Source organism: Azolla caroliniana, unplaced genomic scaffold (genome assembly GCF_043228905.1).
Source record: "Azolla caroliniana isolate FFs.n. ecotype wild unplaced genomic scaffold, voAzoCaro1.0.p SCAF_21, whole genome shotgun sequence".
Taxonomy (NCBI): domain Eukaryota; kingdom Viridiplantae; phylum Streptophyta; class Polypodiopsida; order Salviniales; family Salviniaceae; genus Azolla; species Azolla caroliniana.
In genome coordinates, this window is record NW_028230456.1 from 941,878 (window position 1) to 959,485 (window position 17,608).

At 36.3% G+C, this 17,608-nt stretch overlaps 2 protein-coding genes across 3 annotated transcripts; both read right to left on the minus strand.

The window, feature by feature from the left end:
* Window positions 1–107: 107 nt before the first annotated feature.
* LOC147850190 (myosin-3-like) lies at window positions 108–12,738 on the minus strand. Its single transcript, XM_087336218.1, has 23 exons — window positions 10,948–12,738; window positions 10,302–10,403; window positions 10,058–10,222; window positions 9,800–9,956; window positions 9,680–9,707; window positions 8,883–9,048; window positions 8,735–8,798; window positions 8,582–8,595; window positions 8,414–8,498; window positions 8,220–8,323; window positions 7,973–8,111; window positions 6,332–6,450; window positions 6,105–6,257; window positions 5,931–6,020; window positions 5,755–5,832; window positions 5,207–5,365; window positions 4,901–5,101; window positions 4,599–4,804; window positions 4,312–4,450; window positions 4,093–4,222; window positions 3,857–4,003; window positions 1,400–1,500; window positions 108–1,232 (listed from the first exon to the last, which is right to left on the minus strand). Exons 1-23 carry the CDS (start codon window positions 12,502–12,504, stop codon window positions 375–377), a joined length of 4,962 nt encoding a protein of 1,653 aa, XP_087192344.1. The 5' UTR covers window positions 12,505–12,738; the 3' UTR covers window positions 108–374.
* A 1,528-nt stretch (window positions 12,739–14,266) lies between these two features.
* Window positions 14,267–15,791, minus strand: LOC147850191 (ricin B-like lectin EULS3). Of its 2 annotated transcripts, none has more exons than XM_087336116.1 (4): window positions 15,574–15,791; window positions 15,129–15,251; window positions 14,729–15,017; window positions 14,267–14,429 (listed from the first exon to the last, which is right to left on the minus strand). In XM_087336116.1, the coding sequence occupies exons 1-3, from the start codon at window positions 15,757–15,759 to the stop codon at window positions 14,760–14,762; spliced, it is 567 nt and encodes a 188-aa protein (XP_087192242.1). In that variant the 5' UTR covers window positions 15,760–15,791; the 3' UTR covers window positions 14,267–14,429; window positions 14,729–14,759. The 2 variants fall into 2 exon arrangements, with proteins under 2 accessions (XP_087192242.1, XP_087192241.1); XM_087336115.1 differs by having other exon boundaries at window positions 14,267–14,484.
* Window positions 15,792–17,608: the final 1,817 nt, after the last annotated feature.

The following is a 17,608-nucleotide window of genomic DNA, read 5'->3' on the forward strand; positions in this document are numbered from 1 at the left end:
CCAGAACACCAACATCACAAGAGAACCCAAAATATATGATGGGGTTTAAACTTTAATTGCATAAACAAAAGACATACTAATGAGATTCCATGTTGAAGAAATCTAAGACATACCCAATACCCTAATTGGGGTTTATGCAAAAATTCTTTATGGAAGAACACTTCATCCAAGAAGACTCTTTTGCTTCATTTTGAGGTAGTCAGAGGAACCCAAACTGCACCAGAGAAAAGAGCCTAATTTGAGTTAAAGATCTCAAAATCCCTAATATGTGCCAGATGTCCAAACACCCAAATTTGTATGTCATCCCTAATTTGGGTCCTTCACCCCCCCCCACCCCCCCCCCCCACCAAGAAACATGAACTATATATACAAACTTAGACAACATTATGGAGTAAGATTTTCCGTTTATTCCACCAATTTCTCTTCTTATGTAGAGGCTCTCCATTACCAAGCTTCTGTAAAACCCCTTTAGTATTTTTGAGTCTGTACTTGAAGTCCTTCGTCCAAGCATTAAAACTTTCCTTGAGTTTACTCAGTTCTTCATCAGGATTCAGGCATGCTTCTGTTTGGCCAGATTTCACCTCTTTCAGGAACTCTGCATCATCCATGAAAACTTGCGTTCTGTGCTCAAATTCTTGTCGCATTTTGCTCACTATCAGTTGGTCAGAAGAAACATGTCGCCTTTCAGAAGAGAGACACAAATTCTCAGAAGATGTCTTCTGAGAGGTCAAGTTATGGTCTGAACTTAATGAATCTACGGAGGATGTGGTTTCATCCCAATCAAATTCATGAGCAATTTCATTGTTATGTGGGACGATAGCATTATGTTGAAGGATATTATTGTTATGTTGCATAGTATTTTTGTGTGGCAGGGTATCATTGTTATGTGGGAGGATATGCCTCGAGCCTCTTGGTGTATTGATGAGATAATTCTTTCTTGAAGATGTATCATCTAGTTTCAATTCATGACATGAAGCTGCCTCTTGATTCCCAAGGCTTTGTTTTGCATCATTGATTTGTTTCTGAAGAGATATCATTTGCATCCGCCACATTGCCTCTAAACCTGGGATTTCGGACCATAGTTTTTCATAGCGGTCAAGCTTTTGCCGAAGATTAGCATTCTCTAGCTCTTTTTCTCGAAGTGTGGCCTCAACAGATTGAATTTGTCTCTCTATTTTAGTTCTAAGTGAGTTTGAGACTCTGGCTCTCGCATCTTCTTCAGATTGTGTTACCTTCATTGAAAAAATAATGTTATCGTAATCTATCTTAATGCAGTGCCAAAGGAGCATTTATTCTCAATTCCATATGTTGATGGGTATTGATGTATACTTTTTTCTTTTTAGAAAATAACAGGTGAATTTATTAGAGTATTTTAATGCATCTTGAGGGAAAAGAGAACCATGAGATTTCCATCCTTTTCCTCTAAATCATGACAATGGCAACGAATAGCTTCGTTGTTTGTTTGTTGCTTTACAGTAGATGGTGTTGTCAATCCATCACCTGCAGGTAGAGTTCCATTAACGTTACTTGATGGCAATCCATATGCTGTTAGCCCTTTATTGCTAAGTCAATTTGTGGCCAATTGACATATAATTGCTGGAGATGAACACTTAGACAATTTCATAAAGAGTTTTTAGGAGGGAAAGATGAATTCCAATGAATATGAACGGATTAAATATTAGAAGATGAGAGCTGAAAGATTTTGCAAATGATGTAAAGGAGAGATCAAATGCACGGAATAATTTGTACAGGTATCCAGCTTTCAACCATAACAAAGAGAAGTATGCTCCCTCTATCCAGCTTTCAACCATAACGATGAGAAGGATGATACTACAATAGTTTGGCCTTGAGAGAGGAGATGAATGATGAAGACAATGGAGATTGAGAGTACCAAGATATAAAGAACATGGGGCATATCATCACCAGATCATGGAGATGATTGATCACCATGTCCAATCTACATGAGGACACCTGAATGCACTTGTTAAACTTCATCATAGCATCATTTCACTCCACCAACCAACATTCAGATACAAATTTCAGTCAGCATTATGCTCATACATATTAGCTATGCATGTTATGTTTGTAAACCATCCCCAATCATTCTACCACATGCATTGAGATAATGATTATGGAGCTTTCAGAAACCTGGAGCTATTTATTTTTATTTTTGCATGAATGAGACATGGATTCATTCACCCATATCTGCAATCATGATTTGTCTCCTATGCTGATTTTGGCCTCTAGTAGACATTAATATATCTATGCTGATTTTGCATGAATGAGACATGGATTCATTCACCCATATCTGCAATCAATCATTGAGATAATGATTATGGAGCTTTCAGAAACCTGGAGCTATTTATTTTTATTTTTGCATGAATGAGACATGGATTCATTCACCCATATCTGCAATCATGATTTGTCTCCTATGCTGATTTTGGCCTCTAGTAGACATTAATATATCTATGCTGATTTTGCATGAATGAGACATGGATTCATTCACCCATATCTGCAATCAATCATTGAGATAATGATTATGGAGCTTTCAGAAACCTGGAGCTATTTATTTTTATTTTTGCATGAATGAGACATGGATTCATTCACCCATATCTGCAATCATGATTTGTCTCCTATGCTGATTTTGGCCTCTAGTAGACATTAATATATCTATGCTGATTTTGCATGAATGAGACATGGATTCATTCACCCATATCTGCAATCAATCATTGAGATAATGATTATGGAGCTTTCAGAAACCTGGAGCTATTTATTTTTATTTTTGCATGAATGAGACATGGATTCATTCACCCATATCTGCAATCATGATTTGTCTCCTATGCTGATTTTGGCCTCTAGTAGACATTAATATATCTATGCTGATTTTGCATGAATGAGACATGGATTCATTCACCCATATCTGCAATCAATCATTGAGATAATGATTATGGAGCTTTCAGAAACCTGGAGCTATTTATTTTTATTTTTGCATGAATGAGACATGGATTCATTCACCCATATCTGCAATCATGATTTGTCTCCTATGCTGATTTTGGCCTCTAGTAGACATTAATATATCTATGCTGATTTTGCATGAATGAGACATGGATTCATTCACCCATATCTGCAATCAATCATTGAGATAATGATTATGGAGCTTTCAGAAACCTGGAGCTATTTATTTTTATTTTTGCATGAATGAGACATGGATTCATTCACCCATATCTGCAATCATGATTTGTCTCCTATGCTGATTTTGGCCTCTAGTAGACATTAATATATCTATGCTGATTTTGCATGAATGAGACATGGATTCATTCACCCATATCTGCAATCAATCATTGAGATAATGATTATGGAGCTTTCAGAAACCTGGAGCTATTTATTTTTATTTTTGCATGAATGAGACATGGATTCATTCACCCATATCTGCAATCATGATTTGTCTCCTATGCTGATTTTGGCCTCTAGTAGACATTAATATATCTTTCTTTCTAATTAGTGAACCCAAGGCACATATATAAAACTTGAGAAGGTTGCTTGTAAGAAAATGTGTTTTAAGGAGACAATGCTCATTTATGTTTTCATCTCAAAATCACATTGGGCAGAATGTCATTTGGAGTAATAGAGTACTTCGAATTCGAGCACATGACTCCACTTGGATGATATATGAAAACACGGTTGAAAGAAACCAGAAATTTAAGCATGGAGAGGCTTTTAGTGTTACAGTCATGGAGTTATCATGTATGTGCACAAAGAGAATGATAGGCAATATAATTAATTATAACATTTAAACAATGCAAGTCTTTCATCATGCCGCAAATGCAAAAACAGACGGCACAAATTGAATGTTCACCTTGTTGAAAGACATGGATTTTTTGCCTTTTCTCAAGATATTGTTTCCGTTTTGCTCTGGCTCTTATAAACCGTTGCAAAATAATTGCAGCATAATGCTCTTTGAGTCTATTTCTATATTCTCGTCTCACATTTCTACCTCGAACCACTGTGAACAGCTGAACGTTAACTATTTTTGTGCATTGTAAGATCACAACTTTTAGCATGAAGATTCCAGAATTGTACTATCAAACATACAAGATTGTAAAACAATGATTGCCCTTTTGAGTGCCTTGTAGCGGCATCTAATTTTGTATCCCTTATACAATTTCTGAAAGAGTATGATCCCTTCGAGGGTTTTTTCGCGGCAGTCTTCCAATCTGCCAATCTATTTTCAAGGAAACTTTCTTGTAAGAATTTTTACTGCATTTCAATTTGAATGCTGTAGAAAGATACTAATGAAAGGAGCTTGTTTACCTGTCCTGCTCTGAGGAATAGTTTTGTATTACCAATTTGGTACATTTCTGGTGGTACTGAAAACTGTTCAAGGATTGCGATACATAAGTTGAGTGCATCGTTATGCAAAGTAGCATCCTTAGCAATCAGGAAACCATACCTGTAAAAAAGAGAATACCTCAAGATTGAACCTATATAAGCTCAAAATAGAATCTAGATATGACTAAACAAGTGGCCAAATGAATTATGAAAGGAAAAATCGCTTTAATACTATACTTATTGAAGAGACAAAATGTTTGCAATTACACCTGCTTGCAAACTTTTGATGTGATGTGCGTGTTGGATATCCAGCTCTAGATATTCGAACAACTTCTAATACCCCACAGCAGCATAATTGGTGTAAAACCAGGTTCTCTTCGAAGAGGCTTGGTTGTTGTAGCGTGTTGGGCTTTATACAGCGAATGAAGTGAGGCTCGGTGCTATTTAATCTTTGCATCAATTCACAAAGTTGCGCCTATTGCAAATTATCACAATTTCAGAAAAAGAAATAGCATAAAACAGAAAATACTCATTTATTGAAAACTTGCGTAGAGATAGGTAAATGGTAGACCTTGAATTTTACTGCAATACTTTGTTTCTGAAGCTCTGTCCCTATTTTACGTCCTCCATTCATCATCTTTTGGAGACTTGGTACAATTTTACCTGCAATACTTTGTGGTAAGCTAGTTTTGCATGAAGCCAACAACTGCAACAAGTCTTCATGAAGTACATCTTTGTTTTTCTCCAGAAATCCTACTGTATCATAAGTAACCTGGACACACCTTCAGTACATCTAGAGTGAATATCCATTCAAGAACAGGGAATCAACTAAGAACCAATACAATTGATTTTTCTCTTGTTCTTATCAGGGAATCACCTCTCCAGCATAATGCTTGATTGTGAATGCTTTAGTCCTTTCTGACTTGAAGTAGGCATTAGAATCAAGATGTAATTTTAATTTGTCCAAAAATGTATCATCAGAACCTTTAGGAAATGTGCACTCCTCATCGAGTAGAGAAATCACTCCTACTGGCCACTACATCCATCAAAAGTAGAAAATGTTCTTGGCAATAAAAATATGAGTGTTGATTTGTTTCTGCGCAAAAATTCAATAAGAAAGCATGCACTTCTTATTCACCAAAGCATATTTTTTTCAGAGCAGACTCATGGACCCTTTCTAAAAATCAAATTAAGATTCTTGCTTAGCCAAGGACTGACTCAGTGCAGACTCATGGGCCTCTAAGGAGAAAATAAGTCAGCACAATAGACAAGTGAACAATAATAAAATGATATGCATAAATCTCAGCTGAAATCATCATTATTTGAGTTCGGTTTTTTGTTTTTCTTAGGGAGATTAATAGACTTCCTCCCTGAAGAAAAAGAAAAAGGGGATGAAAAAAAATAAAAAATAGACATGATAGAAACCTTCTCAATGAGTTCAAGACATTCTTGATTGTCTTCAAATTCGATGTGTGTCCAATCAATACCTTCAGACGTATACTCCTGCTTATCAGAAGGTGGATTACAGTAATAATTGCACATAACAAATTAGGTAGACTATAAAAGTGAGCAAGGAAGATATAATTCTACTGTTCCAATACCTCTTGTTCAAGTTTAAACAGATGCCTGTTGAAATGTTGTTGAAGTCTCTCATTCGCGTAGTTTATACATAGCTGCTCAAAGCTGTTTTTCTGTGTAGGAGATCTTTTCGGGTTAGCATGAATGAATTATGATTTTTGGAATGTTATAACAGATGGTCATTCATAGTCTCTTACCAGAAATGTCTCAAACCCGTAAATGTCCAAAATACTTATGCATTTTCTAGTAGGCCAGTTTGGACCTTTGAAGGACCTGTTGATACGATCAACTAACCAATCAAAAAGGCCAGCATAGATAGCTTTGGCCAAGGCATCTCTAGAATCAATTGCCTAAAACAATGTTACATACATAAGAACACAAAATGGCCCCATCATGGAATGTAAGTAGAACATTAAAGCATTACCTTCGAATAAGTTAGCTGCTGTTGTATATCTTCGTGTCCTGCTCGAATTGTCCGTGAAGAAAGTGATGTCATGAGGCAGTCCTTGCTACACTTTAACAGCTTTGATGTATATCCGAGCGCTATTTTTGAGACAGATCAGTGTGAGTCACAGCATGTATTTTTCTCAAGAAAAAGATACTACATTAGTATTAAGAAACGCTATAACTCTGTACATGAAATACGTGCACAAAGGTAATTATCCCCTTTTTTTTAGCAAGGTTAAGTTCATTACATTATAAATGCAACATACTCAGATACATATTCAGCAGCAGGGGGGGATCCACCAATGATGGTCTAAAAGACAAATCATGACAAGATCTTGTCATAAAATTGCAAACGAGGGTGGATTTCCCAAATTTCTACAGGGAAATTTTCACCAGAGCAATGAATGTAAGAGATAAACAATTCATAAAATATATATAGTACAAGGAACATGATAACGCAGATTCTTGTCAAATTCCATCTTGATTGGTCTCCTATCTTTGTTCCTCAGATTTAGTTGATAAATATACATGGGCCAATGGTCACAAATGCCATGGTAAACCGTTGAAACCACATTTTGATATCCATGGAAAACAAAATATAGTGGAAGTCGAACAAGCTTGTCCCTGCATCCACAAGATATAAAGCAAATTCCAAGAAATTATCCATGCTCTATAATTGGAAGTAAAATAAGCTGGGATATGGCTTCTTTTTTGATTGATTGTTATCCCACCTATGGATTACCATAGATTATAATGGTTTCTCGCCCCAAAATGTCTAGCAAAGAACCCCCAAGGGAACCATATCCCAGTCACAAAATCCATACTCATGTATTTCCATCTAAAATTATCTTGAATATGTAAGGAAGCTTTACTATTCTAGATGGTTATCGTGCTTCATGATGTCTATCTGTAACAATCAAATTAATTGTTGGCTCATTTCAGGTTAATGATAACAGAACCAACAACACCTGCTACTTTCAAGACAATATAAGGTGGCAAGCAAACTTTGGGATTTTTATACCAAGTAAAATCTAGGGTATGCATAAGTGAGACCTTGTATCAAAGAAGTAGAAGATTGAATAATACAGGATCCAGGAAGGACAGCATTCGTCAATACAACCTCTTTTTCTAAGAATAAGAAGTATGGATAACTTCTCGGTAGTATGGTTCAGGCAAGAGGAAGGACAGAGGTCGAAAGAACAACCTGATTGAAAGAAGAACTTGATAGTAGATAGAACAATGTAGTTCTTGTCATTGAGTTCCAATGTGTGGACACATGCATATCGTTAAGATTTTGGTTCAGAATATATACCACATCTAATGAGAGATAACCTCCATATTCATTTGAGAAACCTCAATATGCTTGCTATATTTAAAGAGCATATGAGGGATCTTAAATATCCATAATAAATGGGATGGACAATAAATCTTCCCATCAATTTATGCATGTTAAGTGTTTAAATGTCAGGAATCCCTACTGTCCAGCCATAGGACTGAAACTGTTGCATCTATACATAAGGGTATTTACATCGTTTCATCAAGTAAAATTTTTAAAAATGATATCAATGAACTGTGTAGATTAGTCCTCAAATATATCTGCTATGGAAAGTAACCTTACCCTGATTGTTGTTCACACAGACATGATTTTCGTCATCTATAATTGAGAACGTGATGTTTCCTAGCCATAACACTGCAGATAGCATTTCAAAGATAATATGCTGCTCGTCTTTCGTAATTTGCACATCATTCATTGCAAGCTGCATCCAGATGCAACATTAATGAAATCATAGGTTGCTTATCAATCAAAGATGAGCCACAACATATATGTGTCCATAAAACAAAACCCCCTATAGCTTTGTACTCACTATAACTTCCTGAAACTTAGTAGCATCGTTGACGTTTTCAATATACAAACAATCGCCTTGATTTAGGTATGCATAATCTTTGCAAGGCAACAAGTGAATGGCATCTAAAATAGAGAGCCTAATATTAGCAAGAAATAAAACACAAAGTTTTGATTTGTTTATTAAATGTCTATATTTATAAATAAAAAGTATACCTTTCAGTGTATCATCAGCTCCAGCACAAAGCTGGTAAAAGATATGATATGACCGTTCACCATTTGCTTGTAGCACAACTCGAGACTGAGAATTGGTCACATTGAGAATCATTTTCATGTAAAGATTTAATGCGATTTTTTTTCTTAGAAGGCTCATTCGAAATCTACCTTCTCAAGCAAATCTTCCATTGAAAATTGGCACAATAAGACAGAACCCCAGGTACATGGAAGAGAAAATCCACATAAAACTGTCAATTCTTGTATAATCGTATATTTTTTCTCGATAAGAAGAAAACATCCCTAACATTCTTTGGTTCTTACATGTTTGAATCCATGCTCCACAAACTTTTCCCGAGTCTTCAAAAAATATGTCGATTAGTTTTCCCTGCACTAAAAACAGTTGTCATCTTGGTGACATAATGCTTATTTCAACTAGAAAGCAAGATCATGAATGCTTCTTTGGCCTTACAAATCTGCTGGAGTTGTCATTTCTTGATGTTTTGGCATTTCCAAAAGCCTCCAAGATTGGATTGGTTTGCAAGAGTTTGGTCTCGAGACCACCACTGCCACCAACAGCAGTCAAGTATTGCATAGCGATCTTTGCTGTCTCAGTCTTACCAGCACCACTCTCACCACTGAAATAGAAACGTTAAGAGCATCATTTGGAGGGACACAGATGTCGTTAATTGGTATATAAGAACAGAAGTTTAACATAAAACTTAAAAATGAAATCCCATGAAAACAAATCTCCACTTGATGTCATTAGTGAACCAGATGAATTATGCTCTTAATTACTCAATGGAAGGAAGATGCAATTGAATGCAAATGCTCCTCGGGATCAGAGTACACTACAACTAGAGGGACTACTCAAGTGGCATTGAGGATTGATTCATGGCATGATAGCCAACATTAAAACGAAGGACAGTTGCATATGCAAGTATAGGGGGAGAATAAGAGTATGCCGGACCATGTGCTGAATGTAGGATTGACATAATCAATGAAAATTAAAGACCTTCAATGGATGCACATGATGTTCCTTCTTTTCAACATAATGCATTGGGATTTACATGCACTCAAAACCTGGTAGAATATCACCATTTCTAAGAAAAGCATCATGAGCATTATGATTAATATATATGGTTTCCTTGACAATTAGGTATTGGTTGATTACACTCCATCTTACACCTTTATTCCGTTTATATATTTGGGGTTACATGGTACACCCCTAGGCTGTTTTCATTTAGAACCAATGATTGTGTAACCCACCTGATGATGACGGATTGATTTATTCCACCTGCTAAAGTTACAACATAGACTCTCGTTAATGTGGGTTTTGCTATTAAATAGATCTTCCCATATTATTCTGCACATTATATACAAACACACCTTGCATCATTGCTTTGAAAGCACTTGCCATTGTTGAATATACATGTGGCTCATGGTTGTCTTCAGTTTTTGTACCATAAGATGCAAGAGAGTCTTTTGTATATAACGGGAGTTTCTTGAACGGATTAATTGCAATCAAAACCGGTCCAGCTCTAGTCTTTTTGGATACATTGTGATAAGAAAACAGGGGATCAATAAAACTTGAAAGGGTGAATCACACTTAGGTTGTCATGTAAGAATGTAATGTTGCAATCTTACATAAATTTTATCTTGACTATATCTGCAACCAAGATTGTATAAGACAGATGGTTCATTTAGATAGCTCAGCTGTGTGAGATCAATTACACCTTCAAGAATATCAGGATTTGCAGGCAATAACTTGGAGACTGGAAATTTTAGCTGCTGACCATATTTCTTTATGTACTGCAAGGCAAGTAGACATAGATAATCACACATCATGTGTTACTGGGTCTATGCATAAAAATATTCTCACTATACATACCTCTTTCTCCACAATATTGACATATGCTTCAACGTCAGTGACAAAATCTGTAATACCCAATATCCACTTTTTTTCAGAGATTGGGCACCAGACTCGAGATTTCTGCACAAGCATGTCTTTTCTTTCTCAAAACATCATTCGCCATATTTCTTTTCTTTTATTTTATCAAAAATGGTGCACCATGCTTGCCATAGCACAGTCATGGATCATATGGAAAGACAATAAATCAATGCAACAAGAAATAGAAAGGAAAACGGGCTTCACCATTTGCTCTAATTAAATGAACACATGCACACACACATGCTGATATAGAATCAATTCTTGCATTATTTAAGATGCATCCCCAATTTTTATATGCAAATGCAACTGCCAAAGGTTCCATAAGAATCCTCTTAAGCCATAGACTTTCCCAATTGCTACATCTGGTGTCCGTCAAAGATTTCATACGAATCCTCCTAATCATAGTACATTGGATGTAACATAAAGATGTCATAAATATCCTCTTAATAACAGATCTTCACAATCTTTGTATTGAGTGTATGTGTCAATTAGGCTTCAATGAGTGGAACATTCCTGTCGATTTTTCATTTGGCATACATAACAGGAAGAGATGTGAAGATGCTCTTATAGATCATGACAGCTTAACCTTATTGAACGCTGAAATGTTTAAGTCTTCATTCCACCTTTTGCTACTTGAAACATCAGCATCCACTGTAGCAGATATTACAAAACCGCTTTTTGCATTGGAAGCATCATTACCCACTTTTCCTGATATTATAGAACTATTTTTAGAGTTTGAAACATCACCATCCAATTTTCTTGACTTTACAAAACCATTCTTTGAACTGGAAACCTCATCTTCCATTCTTTCTGACATCATGAAACTGCATCTGAAATTCTCTACTCTTTCTGACATTATAAAACTATCTTTCACATTTGAAACAGCATCATCCACATTCTCTGATATTATATCACCAATTTTCATATTCAAAACATTATTTTCTAATTTCCTTGACATTAGAAAACCGGTTTTTGCATTCAAGATATCATTTTCCAGTTTTTTCGGCGTTATAAAACCACTTCTCATATTTGAAACATTATCGTCATCATCTTCCAGTTTGCTTGACATTGCAAAACTGTTTCTTGCATTTGAAACATTATCCTCCACTTCTTTTGACATCACAAACCTGCCTCTGGCATTTGAAACATCGATGTCCACTTTTTCTGACATCATAAATCCTCCACTTACATCCGAAACATTGTCATCTACTCTTCCTGGCATCATAAAACCTTCTCTCCCCTTTGAAACATTATCCTCCACTTCTTTTGACATCACAAACCTGCCTCTGGCATTTGAAACATCGATGTCCACTTTTTCTGACATCATAAAACCTCCACTTACATCCGAAACATTGTCATCTACTCTTCCTGGCATCATAAAACCTTCTCTCACATTTGAAACATTATCAATCATTTCTTTTGGCATCACAAAACTTCTTCTCACATCTGAAATGTTATCATTCCCTTTTACTGACGTAAAAAAATCGATTTTTGCATTCAAAACATTATCATTCTCTTTTCCTGAGACTTTCGCATTTGAAACATTTTTATTCGCTTTTCGTGGCATTACAAAATGGCTTCTTGCATTATCATCTACACTTCCTGGTATTACAAAACCTTCTCTTGCATCTGAAACAGTATTTTCAACTTTTCTTGACATTAGCAGATTATGTTTTGACCTTTTGAGACTAGCAACATTATGTGATGAAGTTTCGGGTCTTTGAAAACAACCCTCACCGTCAATTGGTCTTTGAAGTATTTCCGATTTTTCCATCAATGGGTCCCTTGTCACAACAATATTCTGTTTTATTCTACTACCCTGATTAGGTCTTTCACACTTAAATCCATCTAAATTAGACCCATCTCTACCACATATACCAACCTCCCTTGTTTCTTTATGTTTACATTTCTCTACGTCAAGGGGTGAAATAAACTCAGCATTACACTCATCTTTCTGTTCTCGTATTAAGGTCTCCAACCTCAGATGACCATCATTTTTGGGCAGATTAAATGAAGACAAGGCAATGTAATCATGATGAGGGATTGTAGGGCGAGGTTTCCTGTGTGAAGTGACCGATTTCCCGGGTAATGATCGATCGGTGGAGGAAGAAGCATGTGGTCTCGGATCTTGGGATTGGGCCATATCCTATGGTATTGTTCAAATCTCCGTGATGTGGATATGTTTCTCCTATACGTTTTCTACAGATGGGTAGAACGAGAGGTTTGAAGAAGGAGAAGAAACCTCCGTCGTGGAACAACAGTCTTCGCATTCTTCTCATTGTGGAGGTAGTTCACGTGACCTAACCGGCTGAATTGCCATCAGAATCAGAATGTATGCGTACACAGTAAACGTACATATGCATATCCGTATGTATGAGTATGTATGGATGTATGTATGTATGAACGTATATGTATCTATGTACGTATGTATGTATTTTGGATGATTTCCCAGAATACCCCTAGTATTTTAGAGATCCTCAAAATACATAGAAGATTTCAAGGGCAATATTGTGCTCTGTTTCCTCTTGCCCTAAATATATTCCATGAAATCAAACTCCATTACACAAGCTGCTAACGCATCTAGAGACTTGTTTCCATAGGCCATAGATCACAATCACTCTCTCAAGGATATCTATCTATCCTGCTCGTAAGAACAAATTGGTGGTAGATGCTTTGAATCCCTCCTATGGAGGATGGGCAAATGATTGTTTATTCTTTGAGTATTAGACTTGGATGGGTGATAATAATTTCAATACCCCAACCCCTTATCCACTTGGATTTTGCATATGGGTATTATTTCAATAATCATAACACAAGGGAAAAAGAGTTGCGCAAATGGAAAGAAGCAAAAGAATGTGCAACATAAGGGTCAATAATAGTATTTAAGGAGAGTTGAGGTAAAACAAAGAAAGAAATGTGCCATCAAAGAGGTGAGATAATTCGAAACGCAAAAAAACACATGAAAGTTTAATAAGAGTCGAGACTAGAAAATGCCCACTAGAGAGAGAGAGAGAAGCAAGAAAGAGACGGTCAAAGACAATCAAGAATACACTACATTTAAACAATATAGGTCTCTCCCAATGGGTAGTGTGGTATGCACATATGTTTCTTAGTGATAACTAGAAATATGCATTTTCGTCTGGTCCTTGGATATCCACGCAACAAGTTCAACAATAATTAATGACTCCTCACCCCTCGTCTCTTTGGGTAGTGTCGTATACACACATGTTTCTTAGTGATAAACTAGAAACATGCCTTCGCTTCTAGTCCTTGGAATATCCACTCAAAAAGTTCAATCATTTACAAATTGTCACCCCTCATCTCTACCACATGACAATTTCAAGCATTTAATGATTCATTCACTTACCTCTCATCTACTAAACAATGATATTTACCAATCATTGATTTTGTTGATTTGCTCCTTATTTCTTTGTCCACACGCATAAACTTTCCTTAATTAATATCATCAACAAGTGATTTGAGTTTTATTAAATTAATGTATCTCCATCTCATCTACCTTAATGTGCTTTATTTCACCCTTTTCCTATCAACAAGAAGCCAGTTGATTCATTTTGTTAATTCCCCAAGGTGATACCAGTTGATTCATTTTATTTCACCTTTTGCCTACACTTATAAGCAAGAAGCCAGTTGATTGATTTTGTTAATTCCCAAAGGTTATGATAGTTTCTTTACTTCCCCATCTAACTAATCCTTGACAATATTTTCTTACTTCTCCATCTTACTAATCCTCAAATCTTACTAATCCGTAATATGGTTACAATGCTTTGCTTCACTTTTTTTGCCTTAAGTATACTTACCAACAAGCAAGTTTGTCGAACTTTGTAATTTCAATGAAGGTGACAATAGTGTTATTCAAAGACTATGTAATGTGTAATTCCCAGGAACATCTTAAACGCTATTCAATTTTCATTAAACTTCCGATACATTGAACAACATAACGGCAAATCAAATTGCCATATATGCTAGGTATTAGGTTTTAACAATATTAGAAGGCTTGGAGATATGATGCCACTCCACCAAATTTGGTATTGATAGGATTCATAATCGCTGCATCACAAACCAATAATAAGCACTAAATTGGTATTGATAGGATTCATAATCCCTGCATCAGAAATCAATCAACACATACCAATAGTTAAGAAGCACAATTAATGTGTAAATTAAATCAATCTTCACACTTCCAAAGAAGAACTAAAAAAAACTGTAAAGCATACTAGATCCTGAACCCTATATCTTCTCATATTTCAAGTAAAAAACCTCAAAACCCTAAGAAGGAAAACTTATTAAAGTCCTAAAACCCCAAAATTTCTCAAAAATTAGCATGCGAGAAATCTGCATGGTTATACCTTTTTTTGTCTCTGTTATTTATTTTTTACTCTAGAGTGGGAAGATCTTCCACAGTTGTCGGTCATTCTCGTGCCAAGTATCGAGCACAAGAGTTGTGCCTTCTTTGATCTCGTTGGCCGACTTGTCACGGTGGAACAGTGATTTCTTCTCAGGCTCGTGGAATATCGTAACGTTAAGCAACGTGTCGCTTGCGTTTCTTATGGTTCGGAAGCCTTCCCCAAAATCTTGGCTCTCTGAGAAGAGAATGTCTTCATCCAGCATGCCCGGCCGGAAATCAACCATGTGAATCTGCCAGCCTCACTGAGGACGTTAGTTTTTTGTTCGATTTTCATTTCCTTCCAATTTAATTCGTTCTTATTTTTATGTTTTAGTTTTTTTTTTTCTTCCATGGCTGCAAACCTCATGGCCTTTGATCTTCCCATGCTTCAGAACCTTCCTGGTGGCATTGTTGATGAGAGCAAACGCAGGAGATCCATAGTTATCTTTGGTCCGTTCGCCATACGATACATCTTTGATCCACACCTTCATCATAATCATCATCACCATGATCACGATCATCATTATGAAGAAGAAACGATAGAATTACGGAACATCAAGAATCAACGATAATCATTATGAAGAAGAAAGAAGAAACGATAGAAATAAGGAACGTCAGGAATCAACGATCATCATTATGAAGAAGAAAGAAGAAACGATAGAAATAAGGAACATCAGGAATCAACGATCATCATTATGAAGAAGAAACGATGGAAATAAGGAACATCAAGAATCAAAAGTACACAAAACGGTATTAGGTGAAAAGAAAAAACGCTTTTTTGGTGGGATGGGAGGGGGGTGTTTAAACCTGCGTTGGATCTTCAGAGTTAGATGGGAGCATGACAGGTTTATCGTTGCGGACGGCCAGGCTATAAGTCTTGTCCAACTTGCAGAAGATCTTCACAATGCTTCCATGGACATTATTAACAGCAGAATGAGGAGGAGGAGGAGGAGGAGGGTGATGATGGTGATCATGAGGAGGAGGATAAGCCATGGCTTCTTTCTTCTGCTGCTGCCTGCCTGCTACTACTGCTCTTCTTCTGTCTGCAGCTCTTCTTCTATTTATACAGTTCCTTATTGCTCTATTTTGGTTTTATATACCCAATTTTCAATATATTTATGTTTTTGGCCTGCCTTGGCTCATGACACTCATTTCTTGTGTTGGGAAAGCCACTTCAGATAAACCCCCTCACTTTCCCCATTTCATACCTTTTTTTGTTTATATTTCTCTCTCTCTCTCTCTCTCAAGTTTCAACTTTGGGGGCCTCACATCCGACGCGTGTCCACCATCTCGAGCTGTGAGCAATTATCATGCCTCCATGGATTAGGACGAATATTGCTGTGTTTTTCCGCTCTCCGATTGCGCCACACATTCCCATTTGAATGGTCACTGACAAGTCTTTTCTTTTTTGTCTGGAGAAACCTAATTTTCAAAAGTCACCACAAGATGCCTCCATGGCATTTCAAGATGGAAACCAATGTAGGTAACTGTGTAGCATCATGATGTTTGTGTTCAAATTTCGATTCGTTGGGTTGGGGTTACATAAGGTTAGGAAAGGGTGCATGCGAATGGGCATCCAAGGTTGTGACTGACCAAATAAATTATACTACATTGTTGGTTTTTCGATGATCAATATTTGTCACCCCTAGGAGGACTTACCTACACATTGATGAAGAGACTATATCTAACATATACACAATCTTTTAATGAGGGTACGAATGAATATACAATGTATATTGCTTAAAACCTCCCACAAAACTTCCAAGTACAAAGTTGCTCTCAGGAGCTTTTTTGAAAAGATGAGTAACCACAATGGCATATGGGCCCAAACAATTAGGCATCCTCGTGAATATCCTTTATAGAGTCGTCAAGTGTCATGTACATGAACCACACAATTACCAAAACAAGAACACAAGCAACACTATAGTTATGACACGTGATAGTAGAACAATGATTAGACCTTTGAATAAAGCATGCAAACCTCAAATGGGCAATACGAGTTTATTATTTAACTTGCTATTATATTAAATCGAAGCCTTGAAGTATAAACCACATCATAGGATCTAGAGTAGCCATAGATGTCACTTGGACATGGAATTCCCCTTCAAATATTAGCATAGAAGACAACTTGGCAATTCATATTTATTGAAAATCTCAATCCTTCTTGTCCAGAGCTCGTCCCTCTTATATTTGCCCAATATTTCACACTCCATGAATACAATCATCTACAATTAAGATTGGAGTTTATCCGAACTGACTAAGATGTGCGTTTCTTTAAGCTATAAAATAGTCTCAACTTGACACCAAACAACATATGATGAGTGACTAGTTCAAAGACAATCCTATACATCATGAGAAAATAAATCTCATCAAGTAGTCTATGTAAGCGAATGTCTTGTATACATCTATCCCTTACCTACAAGTTAGTATATGCCTTCTTCACAACAGAAAATCAATATCTTTACACATTTGTGCACATGAAATGAAGTATTATGAATTTACTTTTAAATAAACTGGTAAAATGTGTTCAAACCTCTAAACCACTAACTTTATTCTACATGACTACTATCCTCTGCTTAGGCACATGCATCCTCTACCTACCAACAGATCTCCACACTACTACCATCATCTTCTTAGCCTATGCATAACAATTATTTTTCAAATTACAACCAAGCATAAAACATGCATGCCACTAGATCCAAAATACTTGCATCTTCTCTTTTCCTTGAATATCCCTCGATTAAATCACGTTAGATTATTTGGTTCTTCTTTAACTACATAGGCTACTTTTAATCATTCACACGTGACACAACTACAAGTCAGGTGAAAAAGAAAATAGGGT

Bases quoted from the DNA above. Each gene is read 5' to 3' on its own strand.
- LOC147850190 (XM_087336218.1), bottom strand. From the start codon at position 12,504: ATGGCCCAATCCCAAGATCCGAGACCACATGCTTCTTCCTCCACCGAT. The intron at 6,258-6,331 runs GTAATGCTTTAA...ACATTGTTTTAG, and splicing joins AGCAGCTAACTTATTCGAAG to GCAATTGATTCTAGAGATGC. The intron at 4,223-4,311 runs GTAAACAAGCTC...CCTTGAAAATAG, and splicing joins TATTCCTCAGAGCAGGACAG to ATTGGCAGATTGGAAGACTG.
- LOC147850191 (XM_087336116.1), bottom strand. From the start codon at position 15,759: ATGGCTTATCCTCCTCCTCATGATCACCATCATCACCCTCCTCCTCCT. The intron at 15,252-15,573 runs GTTTAAACACCC...ATTATGATGAAG, and splicing joins ACTCTGAAGATCCAACGCAG to GTGTGGATCAAAGATGTATC. The intron at 15,018-15,128 runs GTTTGCAGCCAT...TGAGGCTGGCAG, and splicing joins GGAAGATCAAAGGCCATGAG to ATTCACATGGTTGATTTCCG.